At 42.5% G+C, this 14,112-nt stretch overlaps 1 protein-coding gene across 1 annotated transcript in view; it reads left to right on the top strand.

The window, feature by feature from the left end:
- st6gal1 (ST6 beta-galactosamide alpha-2,6-sialyltranferase 1) overlaps positions 1 to 13,399 on the top strand; it is a gene marked incomplete at its 3' end in the record, with an annotated part of 30,339 nt that extends 16,940 nt beyond the window's left edge. The window contains exons 6-10 of the mRNA XM_084073582.1: positions 837 to 1,095; positions 3,577 to 3,674; positions 11,205 to 11,306; positions 12,188 to 12,362; positions 13,122 to 13,399. Of these exons, the coding sequence (XP_083929708.1) occupies positions 837 to 1,095; positions 3,577 to 3,674; positions 11,205 to 11,306; positions 12,188 to 12,362; positions 13,122 to 13,399 (912 nt within the window). The remainder of the gene's footprint in view (positions 1 to 836; positions 1,096 to 3,576; positions 3,675 to 11,204; positions 11,307 to 12,187; positions 12,363 to 13,121) is intronic.
- Positions 13,400 to 14,112: the final 713 nt, after the last annotated feature.

Genomic DNA, 14,112 nt, shown 5'->3' with positions numbered 1-14,112 from the left:
TCACTTTTTTAACAACAACACCTAAACAACAACACCTAAAGGAGCACTTCACCCCTTTTTCAACTTTATCTTCATATAATTGGTCCTCACTAATGCTCATTATAAGATGACACTATTTCTGTCTACTCACTCTGTGTCTCATTGGAGGACTGTGTGGACAGTTCAGAAACCTGCCTACCAATGACATCATCGGTAGGCAGGTCTGGTCGTTTCAAACAAGATTTCAAACATCTTATTTTATTTTTTATTCATGCGAGAACAATGGCTTCTATTTCAGCATGCTAGTAGGAGTAGAAAACCTGTAGTTTCTATTAGCTTGGATTCCCCATCGATGATGTCACTGGTAGGCAGGTTTCTGAACTGTCCACAGTCCACCAATGAGACACAGAGTAGAGTTCTCAAATTCTGCCTGAACCCAACCCTAGCCGACCCGACTTTTTCAGGCCGGGCCGGGCCCAAAATCTATGCTAATTAGTCGGGCTGGGCCGAACCTCGGGTTCTGTGAAAAAAAAAAAAAAATCTATTACCCCTAAAAAAGAAATTTCATCGGTAAGGCATATTTACTCAGGTATCAAATTTTTTCTAAGTATGGTAATTGTTCGGGCCGGGCCGAGCCTCAGGCCGGTCCAGTAGGGCCCAGTTAGGGCCGGGCCTTAATTTTCTGGCCCGTTGAGAACTCTAACACAGAGTGAGTAGACAGAAATCGTGCCATCTTATAATGAGCATTAGTGAAGAACATTACAAAGATAAGGTTGAAAATGGCTCCTTTAACACTTATTTTGTATCACATCACTTACTGCACCTGTAAACATTTGTGATGTCATTTCCTCTTCCAGTCCATGAATAAATACGGGGTGGAGTTCTCGGGCACGGCGGCCAAAAGGCCAAAGGCCAGCGGTCCCGAGCTGCTGTGTCAGCTGAAGGAGAAGGTGGAGGTCGCGACCTTGACCCCGGACCTCCCGCCCTTCTCGTCGCTGCCGTGGGCGGGCCAGCTGCTGCCGCGGCCAATCACGGCCGACCTGGGCCCGTTCAACAGCTGCGCGGTGGTTTCGTCCGCCGGCTCCCTGCGGTACTCTGGACTGGGCAAGGAGATCGGTACGTGACCTGGTTAAGACAACAAAAAAAAAAACACTTGACTGTTTCTTTTCAGATTTCAAGTAGCAAACGTAGCAGATCTACAAGCTCAAAACGCGTCGCATCTATTTTTGCTACTTTTGAGCAGGGCTGGACCCATTCAATCCGGGAAAGCATTTGTCATTTTAGATTTCTTTGGCTATTCAACAATAGCAGATCTACAAGCTCATAGCGTGACACCGAGTGCCGCACTATGAGCTTGTAGATCTGAATTTTTTTTATTTATTTTTTAGCTATTTGGGTAAGACATTTGTAACTGAAATCTCTGCTTCTGGGGATTGTACAAATGTCTTCTAAATCCTAAAATGATATGTATTTGGCCGCCATCTCAATATTTTGATCCAGGGACCCCCCCAGAAGCAAAGATTGGAGTTAAAAATGTTCCCTTTAAAAATATATATACATTCAATTATAAAACAAAATCACACCCAGTGTGAAGTGAGCGGTGCTATTTATGAGCAAAGTTTTAAGTTAATTTCATCATGTGTCTCGCTAGCCAATCACAGCACGTCCTGCAACGCCAATCAGCCAATCACAGTACAGCGAAAGAAAAACTTTCACCACGGATGGGTCCCAAACCCACTTATAGGAGCGGCTACACCGCTCAAAAAGTGAGGAGTGGGTTGTTTGACTCTCTGGGGTCAAGACAGTAGGGGATAGTCCAATAAGATAAAATAAAAACACCTTTTGCAATCAGTGCCTCCTGAGCAGATTGATTTAAAACTGTACTCCAGCCAGTCCACTGTTGATGTCAGTATGTTTATATACAGATTATTATTATTCAATAACAGTTGTGCCATTCAAGGTTTTGTACCCCTAACTGCTACCCCGAGCACGATGTCAGGGCCGGATTTAGGGTTGTGGGGGCCCCTGTGCTTGAATCATTGATGAGGCCCCCCTACCACAAAATGATAAACTACAACTACTCGAACTAGACATTACGACACATGCATATTACTGGCATAATTTAAAGCACATGAGGAAAAAGCAAGGCCGTACACTGAGAACGACAGGAACAAACTATAATATAGGGCATTAATGACTTCAGATTTTTGCAAGACAACTTGTCCTTTGATAACGTCTCATCAAATTGACACACAGACTGCTTACTGTCCAACGTTGAGCAGCGTATTAAATATCTCTTTAACGTTACAATGTACAGTTAAGTGCAGAATGATTCAGGCTTGACTATAATACAGTTAAGTGCAGCAGCATGATTAGGTTACTGTCAACAACAAACACCACATGGCTTTTGGCTACCTTCAATTGTTTGGTAAATTGAACTGCACATGATGCACAATAGTGATTGTACAAACGTTATAGCATGTGGGCATGTGAGCTTGTAGATCAGCTATTTTCACAATGTTTGCCTCTTTCTTATATTATTTAACAATTTGGCAAATGTTTGACCAGTTATGGTATAGCTTGTTGATTACTTTTGATGCAGTAATGGTCTTTTTTCTTTTCTTTCTTTCTTTTAAAAAAGATATTAAGGTATTAAAAAGGCCTTAAAAGTCCTTAAATTGTCACTTCACTGTCATCTGGGGACCCCCCCAAAATCATGTGTGTGGGGAGCCCCCTGGGGTGCCGACCCACAGGTTGAGAACCAATGACCTAGTCTAGTGCACCTGACGTCAGTAGCCTACTGTTGCAAGTGCAACAGTAGCAACAAGACACACACCCGACATGCCAGCGTCCCAGTGAAGTTAAACAGTCATATTTGTTTTCAACTGCTGTGGTTTCCTACAGTGGACATCTCTTGAACAACTATGCTGGTTTCCAAACAAAGCCTCTTATTTAACCCTTTAAGACCTGAGGCCTCTTCTACAAAATGTCTTCTAAATTCAGTTTTTTGAAAAAAACGTATAATACTATATCAGTGGTTCTCAAACATTTTCATGTCAAGGACCCCGAAATGTATATGTATTTGGGCACGGACCCCCATTGCAAAATATTGTGTTCCAGGTACCCCCAGAAGCAACGATTTGAGTTACAAATGTTCGCTTTAAAAATATATATATTTAAAGATTTGCACCCATTTTCAAGTTTTTTTCAAACATATTTTTGAATAGCCAAAGTGTAAAATAATGCTTTTTAGCTCAAATGAAAAAGTGACACAGATGCGTAGGTCTTTAAAAGCGAAAATTAAACTTACCTGGAGTTTATAGGATAGCCTTTAAAAGCGACTCAACGTAACCCACGGCTCTTGTTTCGATGTCAATAATGTCATAGGTGCCAGGCGTTGTTGATTAATGGTTTAAATAGGAGAAATGATGGTCACATTGAAGCACATTACAACACCAATTTCACCGGATTTGTATCGTCGACTCAGGCTATAGGCCTACTTTACAATTTGATTATAAAAAAAAATAGCCCAATGGTAAATCCTGCCCATCAGCTAGGTGATGTAACAGGATATTTGTTGTGACCTATGACCTCCAGACTCCCATGATGCCGTGCTGCGCTTCAACGGGGCGCCCACCGCAGGCTACGAGAAGGATGTCGGTTCAAAGACCACCATACGACTTATTAACTCCCAGGTAACACACACACAGACGGACGGACGGACGGACGGACACATATATAAAATGTATTTTCTTCCATTTTTAACCCTAACCTCAAAGTTGGAAATCTATAAGCTTGTAGATCAGCTATTTTCGGTGAACTACACCTACAAGAATATAAATCTAACCTTAAAAGGAGCACTTCACCAATTTTCAACCTAATCTTCATATAATTGGTCCTCACTAATACTCAGTATAAGATGACACCATTTCTGTCTACTCACTCTGTGTCTCATTGGAGGGCATTGTGGACAGAATCCTGCCTACCAGTGACATCATCGATGAGGAATCCAAGCCAACATAAACTGCAGGCTTTCTATTCCTGGAAAGTTAGCATGCTATAATGGAATCCATTGTTCTCGCGTTAATAAAACCTGCCTAACGATAATGTCACTGGTAGGCGGGTTCCTGCATGTCCACAGCCCTCCTCTGAGACACAGACAGAGAAGAAAAAAATGTTATCATTTTATCATGAGCATTAGTGAAGACCAATTATATGAAGATATGTTGAAAATGGGTGAAGTCATCCTTTAACCCTTAAACCTAACCTCTAAGTCCTAACTCTAACCTGAATCTTTTTCTGTTAAGTCAATAACGTCAGTAAATATTGGTATTTTGGGCCATTGGGTTTTCGGGCTTGTTTCTAAAGTGTAGCTGCTTATTTGGGCTTCCTTCCCAATGGTGTTTAAACCAGTGGTTCGCAAACATTTTCATGTCAAGGACCCCCAAATTAGTACAGCCGCTGCTCCTTGACTTGGAAAGGAGCCAGCCTAGGTGGTTCGGGCATCTAGTACGGATGCCTCCCGGGCAGTGGTGGAAAGTAACTAAGTACATTTACTTAAGTACTGTCCTTAAGTACAATTTTGAGGTATTTGTACTTTACTTGAGTATTTCCAATTTCCAGTACTTTTACTTCTACTCCACTACATCTCAGAGGCAAATATTGTACTTTTACTTAAAAAATAATAATAATAATAATAATAATAATATTTTTTTATTATTTTTTTATTCATGACGTCTCAGACGTCATTGGCACTCTGGGCTTATGAAAAACGTGACGTCTCAGACGTCATAGGCACTAAATGAGTTAAGTATATTTTGATGCCAATACTTTTGTACTTTTACTCAAGTAAATTTTGGATTTTTACTTGTAACAGAGTATTTTTATACTGCAATATTGGTACTTTTACTTAAGTAAAGAATTTGAGTACTTCACTGTACGTCCCACATGGGAAGACACCCCGGGGCAGGACAAGGGCCTGATGAGGGTGGGGGGGTTATATCTCCACACTGGCCTTGGAACGCCTCATCGCTCCCCCAGGGGGAAGTGGCTAATGTTGCTCGGGAGAGGGAAGACTGGAGCTCTCCGCTGAACACTGAGTGTGTGTGTATTTGTGTGTGTGTGTGTGTGTGTGTGTGTGTGTGTGTGTGTGTGTGTGTGTGTGTGTGTGTGTGTGCGTGCGTGCGTGCGTGCGTGCGTGCGTGCGTGCGTGCGTGCGTGCGTGCGTGCGTGCGTGCGTGCGTGCGTGATAATGCGACCTCTCTTTTGAGGCTTGTTTTCGTAGACCCACGGTCGCTTGTTTCTCTCGCAAAATTGGGCAACACTGTTCCATAACACATGCTCCAGGCGGACACAGTCGCACAGCATCCGCTCGAACTTTGACCCCCCAGCACAAAGTCAGTACTGTCTTCACTGCACTGGACCGGAGAACAGAAAGTGTTTTTTATATTTCCCAACCAATGCCTTTGGTTTACAATTTGCAATACTTTTACTTCTACTCCACTACATCTCAGAGGCAAATATTGTACTTTTACCCTACTACACTTATTTGAAAACTTTAGTTACTAGTTACTTTGCATATATACATTACTATATTATAAAACATACATTAACCACTTTAGCCCTATTTTAAACCTTGGCTATTTGAAAATAGCCGATCTACAAGCTCACAATGCGTCGCGATGTGACGTGTGGTGATCTTGTAGATCTGCTATTTTCAAACATAACTTGCTCTAGATAAATTATATATTTTTTAACTTGAGACGGAGTGCCTTGGAATTATTTTCTTTGCAAGTCTGCATTTCACGCCTTTTTTTGGCAGGCAGTACTTCTTTGGAAATCCTTTTTTGTTCATTAGTACTTTTACTTTTAGTACTTTAAGTACATTTTGATGCCAATACTTTTGTACTTTCACTCAAGTAACATTTTGAACACAGGCCTTTTACTTGCAACAGAGTATTTTTATATTGTGGTATTGCTACTTTTACTTAAAGAGGTGGTGCCATGGTTTTGCACTTGTTCTGTTTTTCATGTGTCTATGAGGTTGATAGAACTTCATTAAGCCCCCTGGTGGTGTTTTTATGGTGTTTTATGTCTTCTCTGACTATTTTGAGTTACCTGGAGGCTGAAACCTTGAGGGTCAAACGTGCCAATAGAAAAACATCCCTTTAGTGACATAGTAAAAATATACCCTCCCCCTCATTATCATAACACAACAGGTGTGAGCATGAGGAGGAGGAGGGACTAGGACAGGTGGGTGGTGCTAAGGTGGTGGAGGAGGTGATAAGGTGATAACCAGGTATACTTAATGAACTGGAGGCGTGTCCACATACATTTTTTTTTTTTAACAATTTCTGTCCACTTTTTGAAAAAAAATCTTCCTCCTAGTATAACCATAATACCTGATGATTATGTTTTAGGGGGGGGAATCACGGCACCCCGTCTTTAAGTGAAATATCTGAGTACTTCTTCCACCACTGATTCATTCATTAAAGATTCATGTATTCTCAAAATTAGAAATTACATTCATTTGCCACTGCCAGTGTTGTGGAGTAATAGCATGCATTCAACAACACCAGTGTTGAAAATAAAGATTTGGGAAGAAATAAAAGGCAGACATGATGTAAGAATATAAAAGTTACAGTCAAGAAACCAAGACAAGTTCAAAACGACTCTATGGTACTAGTAACTAGAGCACTTAACCCATTGAATCCGGGAACGCATCTGTGGGTTATTTTAAGATTTATTTGGGCCATTCAAAAATAGCAGCTATACAAGCTCATAGCACGGCACTCTGTGCCGCGCTATGAGCTTGTAGATCTGCTATTTTAGAAAAATCGTAAACATTTGTGCAAATCTTTGTATATATATATATAATATATATATATATATATATGTACAAGCTCACAATGCATCGCAGAAGCGTGGTGAGCTTGTAGATCGGCTATTTTCAGCACACAGCTAAGAATAAATCAGGCATTACGATGCCATCAAGGCCTGCCAAAATAAATGTTTGAGATGTTTAGTCAACTAAAACTAGACTAAAAGCACATTTTATTTTATTGAAAATACTATGATTAAAACTAAATGAAGATTTGCTGTCAAAATTAATACTGATCTACAAGCTCAAAACGTGTCGCATCTAGCTTGTAGGTCAGCTACTTTTGAATATCAGCAGAATAGGCTCTATGCACAGCAACCATATTGGAAAGAAATTGGGCCTCTTCTTACTTCCTTCACAGGTGTTACCAATGATACTAATGAAGGCTCTGTTCCATTCTGGTCAGGGTGCTGATATTGTGCATGTTGGCTCACTAGAAACACTCCATTTTGGTTCCCAAATGGCCCCTTATGGTGGGTGTACAGGTCCATTTGGTTCCATTTGTACACTCTCAGAGTTATGGGGGTCCTTGAAAATAAAACAACCACTATGCCACACTAGATGGAACAGAGCCTTAATTAGTCCATGAGCCAGACAAGATGTCATTACCGAAAGAGTGGGCAAAACCATACCTATATTAAATTGTTCATAGGGTCAATACGAGTAAATAAATATATGATAACCTCTCCACAGGAGCAGCTTTTTCATGGTTATCACACATTTTGTTATTTTCCCCATACGTACATGACAGGTGAAAAAATGACAACATTTAAAAAAGAGTTATCATAATGAAACTTCCTGAGTTGATTACTTACATGAAGACAATGATTTATCGTATTACAAGTTTTCTGAAATTGTATGTTTAAATATGCAAATTAGGCATTAGGAAAATATGCCTGAATTTGCATAACTTTCCAGAATCAACTTTGGAACATTGGACAAAGCCAGAGTCAACATTCTTATTTCATTTTGTTAAGATGTTGGAGTACTATCGTTAAATAGGGAAAATGGAGCTGCGCGGGCCCAATATGTTATTCTAGCACCTGCTAGCACCTGCGCTACCCGTCCCCCATTATGCCGACGCCGTTAGTTGCGCGTGGGGGTGTGGCCGTGGGCGTGTTGTTGCTATATCCCCCACATTGCCATTCTGCAGACACACATGGGTACGGCTCTGGGGGGGGGGGGGGATAGTGCATTCTAAAAGCACCCGCCCGTTTCTGAAACCACCCGCCAAGTGCACACAGACACTGCAATGGCTTTGTGCGTTGGACCATGAGCCGTGTTGCCATGCAGCCTTGGCGAGAAATAAGCAACCGCAGTAGAGATGCGCGGATGGCCTCTCACGTCACCCGAATCCGCATGTACAAATTAATTATCCGCCCGTTATCCTACCGCAATGATTGTTTTATCCAATTTAAATATCCGCATCCGCACCAACCGTTTTTCCCGTATGTCAAAATATTATTATTTTCTGGTATTCCCCGTTAGTTTTAGTATTAGTTGTGCGATGCAATCACAAAATGCGTGCGTCTTTTTTCTTTTTTTAAACCGGTGCTGCGCTGATACAGAGTGCACTGCTCTGCTGCGCTTGGATCTGCTCTTGGATGCTCTTGGATGCCGCACAGACTCTGTGCGGCATCCAAGAGCATCCAAGAGCAGATCCAAGCACAGCAGAGTCTGTGCGGCATCCAAGAGCATCCAAGAGCAGATCCAAGCGCAGCAGAGCAGTGCGCTCTGTATCAGCGCAGCACCGGTTTCAAAAAAGAAAAAAAGTCGCACGTCGCACGGACATTCCATAGGCTAAATCAATGCATTTTGTGATCGCATCGCAGAGGCTGCTCTAAACACTCACACAGACACAAGCACGCAGAGATTTAGCTATTTTATGGATAGATATATTAGATGTCATTAATTTATTTACCGCAATATTTCACCCGCGGTTTATCCGATATTAATTAATAATTATATTTGATTGACCCGAACCCACCCAAACCGCGGTTCGCAGCAATGTGTCTGGCTTTGAGAGGCTATGATTGATGTAAACTTAAAGTGTAGCTCTGTTCGGGATTACTGAAAAAGGTGCATGATGAAAGATAACGGGGACAATATGGATGTATAAGTTAACTTTAACTGCGTCACTTCAGAGGAAACTATGGAGCAACTTCACACCCCTGTTTACACACCCCTGGAATCCATTAGAATGGTGGAAATAGAACAATAACAGCCAAAGTGAGTACAGACCTTTCCTAAAACTGTCCCATTTATTATACCCATGTGCTACTGTATGTCAGTGTACCACCGCCCAGCCCTGTGGTCGACCAGCTGGAGCTCCATGCCTGTAGGAGCGTTGTGGCAACATGATGTAATTAATTATTTGGGAGCAGCCGGTGTGGGGTGCAGTACGTTAGTCCGACAGCGCATTCCTCCGACAGCGCAGCGCTCCGACGTTTCCAATACTAACCCCGAACCAAACCCGCACCCTAACCCTAACCGCACGCGGATGCCACATAGTCGAAGAAAAGGTCTGTCGGATTAACGCATGCCTCCCGCCGGTGTGTACCAATAGTATAAATATTTTAAATTGCTTTAAGTTTCATAATACTATTCCGGATCTGACTAATATGACACGCTTATTGTTAACACAATAGGCTACAAATTAATATAAAAATGTATTTGGATAAATAAAATAAAAAGCCCAATGTGGCTTATAATAATCAGACCAGGCAACAGTGCAGACGGGGAGATAGGCTAGAGCATATATTGAATCGGGGATGACGGCTAGCGCAGTCTTCTCTTAAAGGCAATGGCTTCTGGCACGGTGATTGGTTTTATCATTGTAACGCCCAAACCACACCTATGCATAATGTAACGGGTAGCGCAGGTGTTTTGCGGGGCGGGGGAGTACCACAGAATACCACATTTTGCGGGGCAACGCCTCTTGCCTAGTCCGCACTCCGTAATTAGCGGTTTGTTCCAAGTTAACCTAGAATAGAGCCCTAAATGCCTAATTTGTAAATCTAAATATACAATTTCAGAAAACTTGTAATACGATAAATCATTGTCTTCTTGTAAGTAATCAACTCAGGAAGTTTCATTATGATAACTCATTTTTACATGTTGTCATTTTTTCACCTGTCATGTACGTATGGGGAAAATAACAAAATGTGTGATAACCATGAAAAAGCTGCTCCTGTGGAAAGGTTATCATATATTTATTTACTCGTATTGACCCTATGAACAATTTAATATAGGTATGGTTTTGCCCACTCTTTCGGTAATCATTGCTCAATTTTGGGGCTCTGGCTCGTGGACTAAATTAGTATCATTGGTAACACCTGTGAAGGAAGTAAGGAAGGGGCCCAATTAATTCCCAACATGGCTGCTGTGCATAGAGCCTATTGTTTTTAATTTGAATTGTGAAAAGTAACAGTGGTAGACTACTGATGTTTTTCATCCGATAGCAACGGTACACGCACTGTTATAAAGTATCATGTGTCATTTGCATCCACAAACATCATGGTGTGTGAAATATGATACTGCAACTACAAGTCATAATACATCACTATCTGTCGAAACAAAATGCTATCTAAACAACATTCTGTACATCTGAAAGTACAGGATACCAGGCAGTGGTATAAAGTAACTAAGTACATTTACTCAAGTACTGTACGTAAGTACAATTTTGAGGTAGCCTACTTTTACTTTACTGGAGCATTTCCAATTGTCTATACTTTTACTTCTACTCGACTACATCTCAGAGGCAAATATTGTACTTTTACTCCTCTACAATTATTTGAAAACTTTAGTTACTAGTTACTTTGCAGATATAAATATATTACATTATAAAACATACATGAATCACTTTAGCGCCTATTTTATACCTAGGCTATTTGAAAATAGCCAATCTACAAGCTCACAACGCGTCGCATTGCGACACGTTGTGAGCTTGTAGATCTGGTATTTTCAAACATTTTAATACTTTTACTTTTGGTACTCTAAGTACATTTCGATACCAATACTTGTGTACTTTACTCAAGTAAATGTTGAATTACGGACTTTTACATTGCAGTATTGATACTTTTACTTAAGTAAAACATTTGAGTACTTTTTCCACCACTGATACCAGGTAAACAATTAATCTAGCATCACCCTTGTCTTGTTATGGTATGGTTTCCTATGTGATGTAGTATTGTTTACATTTTCTTTCCTATGTGACGTTGTATTGTTTACATTTGGTTTCCTATGTGATGTTGTATTGTTTACTTTTGGTTTCCTATGTGATGTAGTACTGTTTACATTTGCTTTCCTATGTGACGTTGTATCGTTTACATTTGGTTTCCTATAGGTGATGGCATCAGAAGACCATCGCTTCCTGTCCAGTTCTCTGTACAGCACTGGAGTCCTGGTGGCATGGGACCCCGCCCCTTTTTCTGCCAACCTATCACTGGTAAGACCCCGCCCCCTGACCACGCCCCCTTCTCTGCCAAGCTGTCACTGCTATGGATGAGTAAATGGATAGTATAATTATTGTGACTAGACCATACCCGGTCGACGCATCCGTGGGGGGATATGCGCACATGATCTGGCAACCCGGGAGGAAGTTCGTCCCATAGCTGGGCAGCCCCGTAACCATGGCGACAGTCTTTGACACAAAAGCGCTAATAAGAAGCTGAGCAATTGGCAAAATCAGAGCAATTGGTCCAGCCACTGAGGAGAACCGGGTAGCTTCACCTACTCACCACTACAGAGGTTACTAGAATTATAGTAGGATATAGTGTTTGTTCAGTAACAGCGTTAAATAGCTAAAATCGAAGCTGATAAATGAGAAATTTGGCAACCCCCCTGAAAATGTATTTTCTGACACATTGCCTGCCAAAGATGTTTTAAAACTATTATTATTATTATTATTATTATTATTCATCAATTTAAAAAAATGACATCAGAACCAGGAGATAGCATGATCCAAAGATTTACTGCTCCATTCACGTCCTGGTTGAAGTATTTGGGAAATATTCGGTATCTCGGCTCCTGTGTTGCTGTGATGTATTTTTGGTGAGACATGCTATTTTCAACGGCCTATGACAAGCGAACGGGAGGTCACGTTTTTTTTTCTCCTTTTTTCCGCGGAAGCACAGTGAAACCGAGATAAATACTGTGACTACTTGAAAAGGTAAGAAAATCGTTCAGAATACTGCAGAGGCTGCAACCTGTTTTAGAAAACCCCTGGCAGTGAATGTGTTAAAGAGCTGGAGAGACGGGGAGACCCCTGTTACTGAACAAACACTGTGATGATGATGATGATGATGATGATGATGATGATGATTACAGTGGTACAACAAGACAGATTATCCGATCTTCGCTCAGTACCAGCGCTACAGGAGGCTCCACCCCCTTCAGCCTTTCTACATCCTCCACCCGCGCTTTGAGTGGCAGCTCTGGCAGCGAATCCAAGACAACATGCCAGAGCCCATCCAGAAGAACCCGCCCTCCTCTGGCCTATTGGGTAAGCTAGGTTATGCTAGACTATAATATGCTGTGCTATGCTACCTTAGGATGCGCTATGCAATGTTATGCTATGCTACCTTAGGCTACGCAACACTATGCTATGCTACATTACGCTTTGCTATGCTATGCTTCCTTAGGCTATGCTACGCTATGCAATGCTATGCTACACAACGCACTCAAAGAAAAGCTAAACATTGACCTTCAACTGGGATGAACAGGGATAAAAATGTGGTCCACGTTTTATTTTTTTCTTAAAAAATATTTATCCCACGATTTTGTAACCCATTTTTTCACCCAATACCAATTGTCTAAGTATACACTCCCTCTGCCAGCCTAGGGAGAGCCTAGAGCCGAGCTCATGCCTCCTTCAATGCATGAGAGCTAGCAAGCCGCTTCTTATCACCTGACAGGGGGGAGTTTCGCCGGTAGGACGTAGTGCGTGGAAGGAACACGTTATTCCAACCAGTTCCTTTCCCCTCCATCAGACGCCCAGGCTGACCAGGGGGAGGCAGTATAGAGAACAGGATAATTGCATGTTTTTTTGTGAGGGTACCTACCCTAGGGGGCACGGGGAGAACATGCAAACTCCACACAGAGTAGGCCCTTTCACCAACCCCAATGTGGTCCACGTTTTTATCGTTATGTATGTGTGTGTGTGTGTGTGTGTGTGTGTGTGTGTGTGTGTGTGTGTGTGTGTGTGTGTGTGTGTGTGTGCGTGTGCGTGCGTGCGTGTGCGTGTGCGCGCGCACGTGTGCAGGGACGGTGCTGATGATGTCGCTGTGCGAGGTGGTGCACGTCTACGAGTTCCTACCGTCGCGCCGGAAGACGGAGCTGTGCCACTACTACCAGCGCTTCTATGACGCGGCGTGCACGCTGGGCGCCTACCACCCGCTGCTCTACGAGAAGAACCTGGTCAAGCGCATGAACCAGGGCACCGACCGGCAGATCTACACCCAGGGCCGGGTCACCCTGCCCGGGTTCCACAGCCTCAACTGTAGCCACCATGCTGCTGCTGCTGCAACACCCAGCCACTAGGGGGGGCAGTCCCGTTTTAGGAACGAACTCGGGACTGGTACCAATAGGCTCTGCGCACAGCAGCCATATTGGAAAGACATTGGGCCTCTTCCATACTTCCTGCACAGGTGTTACCAATGATACTAATGGAGGCTCTGTTCCATTCAGGGTGCTGATATTGTTGCATGTTGGCTCACTGGAAACACTCTGCTACACCAGTGGGTCTCAAAGTGTGGTCCAGGGACCCTCATGGTTCCTTGAGGGGGTTTCAAATGGTCCCTTACACCCGTAAGGTGTATTTGTAACCAAATGGACCCTTGTACACTCTCAGAGTTATGGGGGTCCACTCTGCTACACTAAATGGAACAGAGCCTTATAATTAGTATCATTGGTAAAAACCTGTGAAGGAAGTAAGGAAGAGGCCCAATTTCTTTCCGATATGGCTGCTGTGCATAGAGAGCCTATAGAGCAGGGGTCTTCAACAGAGGGGTTTCCGGGGACCCCTAGGGAGTACCCAGAGTTGCTACAAGGGGGGCCGCCAAATTGTTGTGTGACAGGATAGTTTTTTTTACATTAAACACTTGAACCCTAGCATCCCTATTCGGAGGAGAACTTTAGACAAACATAGCCAATCTACAAGCTCACAACGCCTCGCGCTGCGAGGCGTTGTGAGCTTGCAGATTGGCTATTTGCGGCAAAAAGGTTTGGTGTAGAGGGGAAATGGAGCAGACTAA

The sequence above is a fragment of the Gymnoscopelus microlampas genome, assembly GCF_963454915.1.
Source record: "Gymnoscopelus microlampas genome assembly, chromosome: 12".
Classification (NCBI taxonomy): Eukaryota; Metazoa; Chordata; class Actinopteri; order Myctophiformes; family Myctophidae; genus Gymnoscopelus; species Gymnoscopelus microlampas.
The sequence above is the reverse complement of the archived record's forward strand: the minus strand, read 5'-3'. Positions and strand labels throughout refer to the sequence as shown.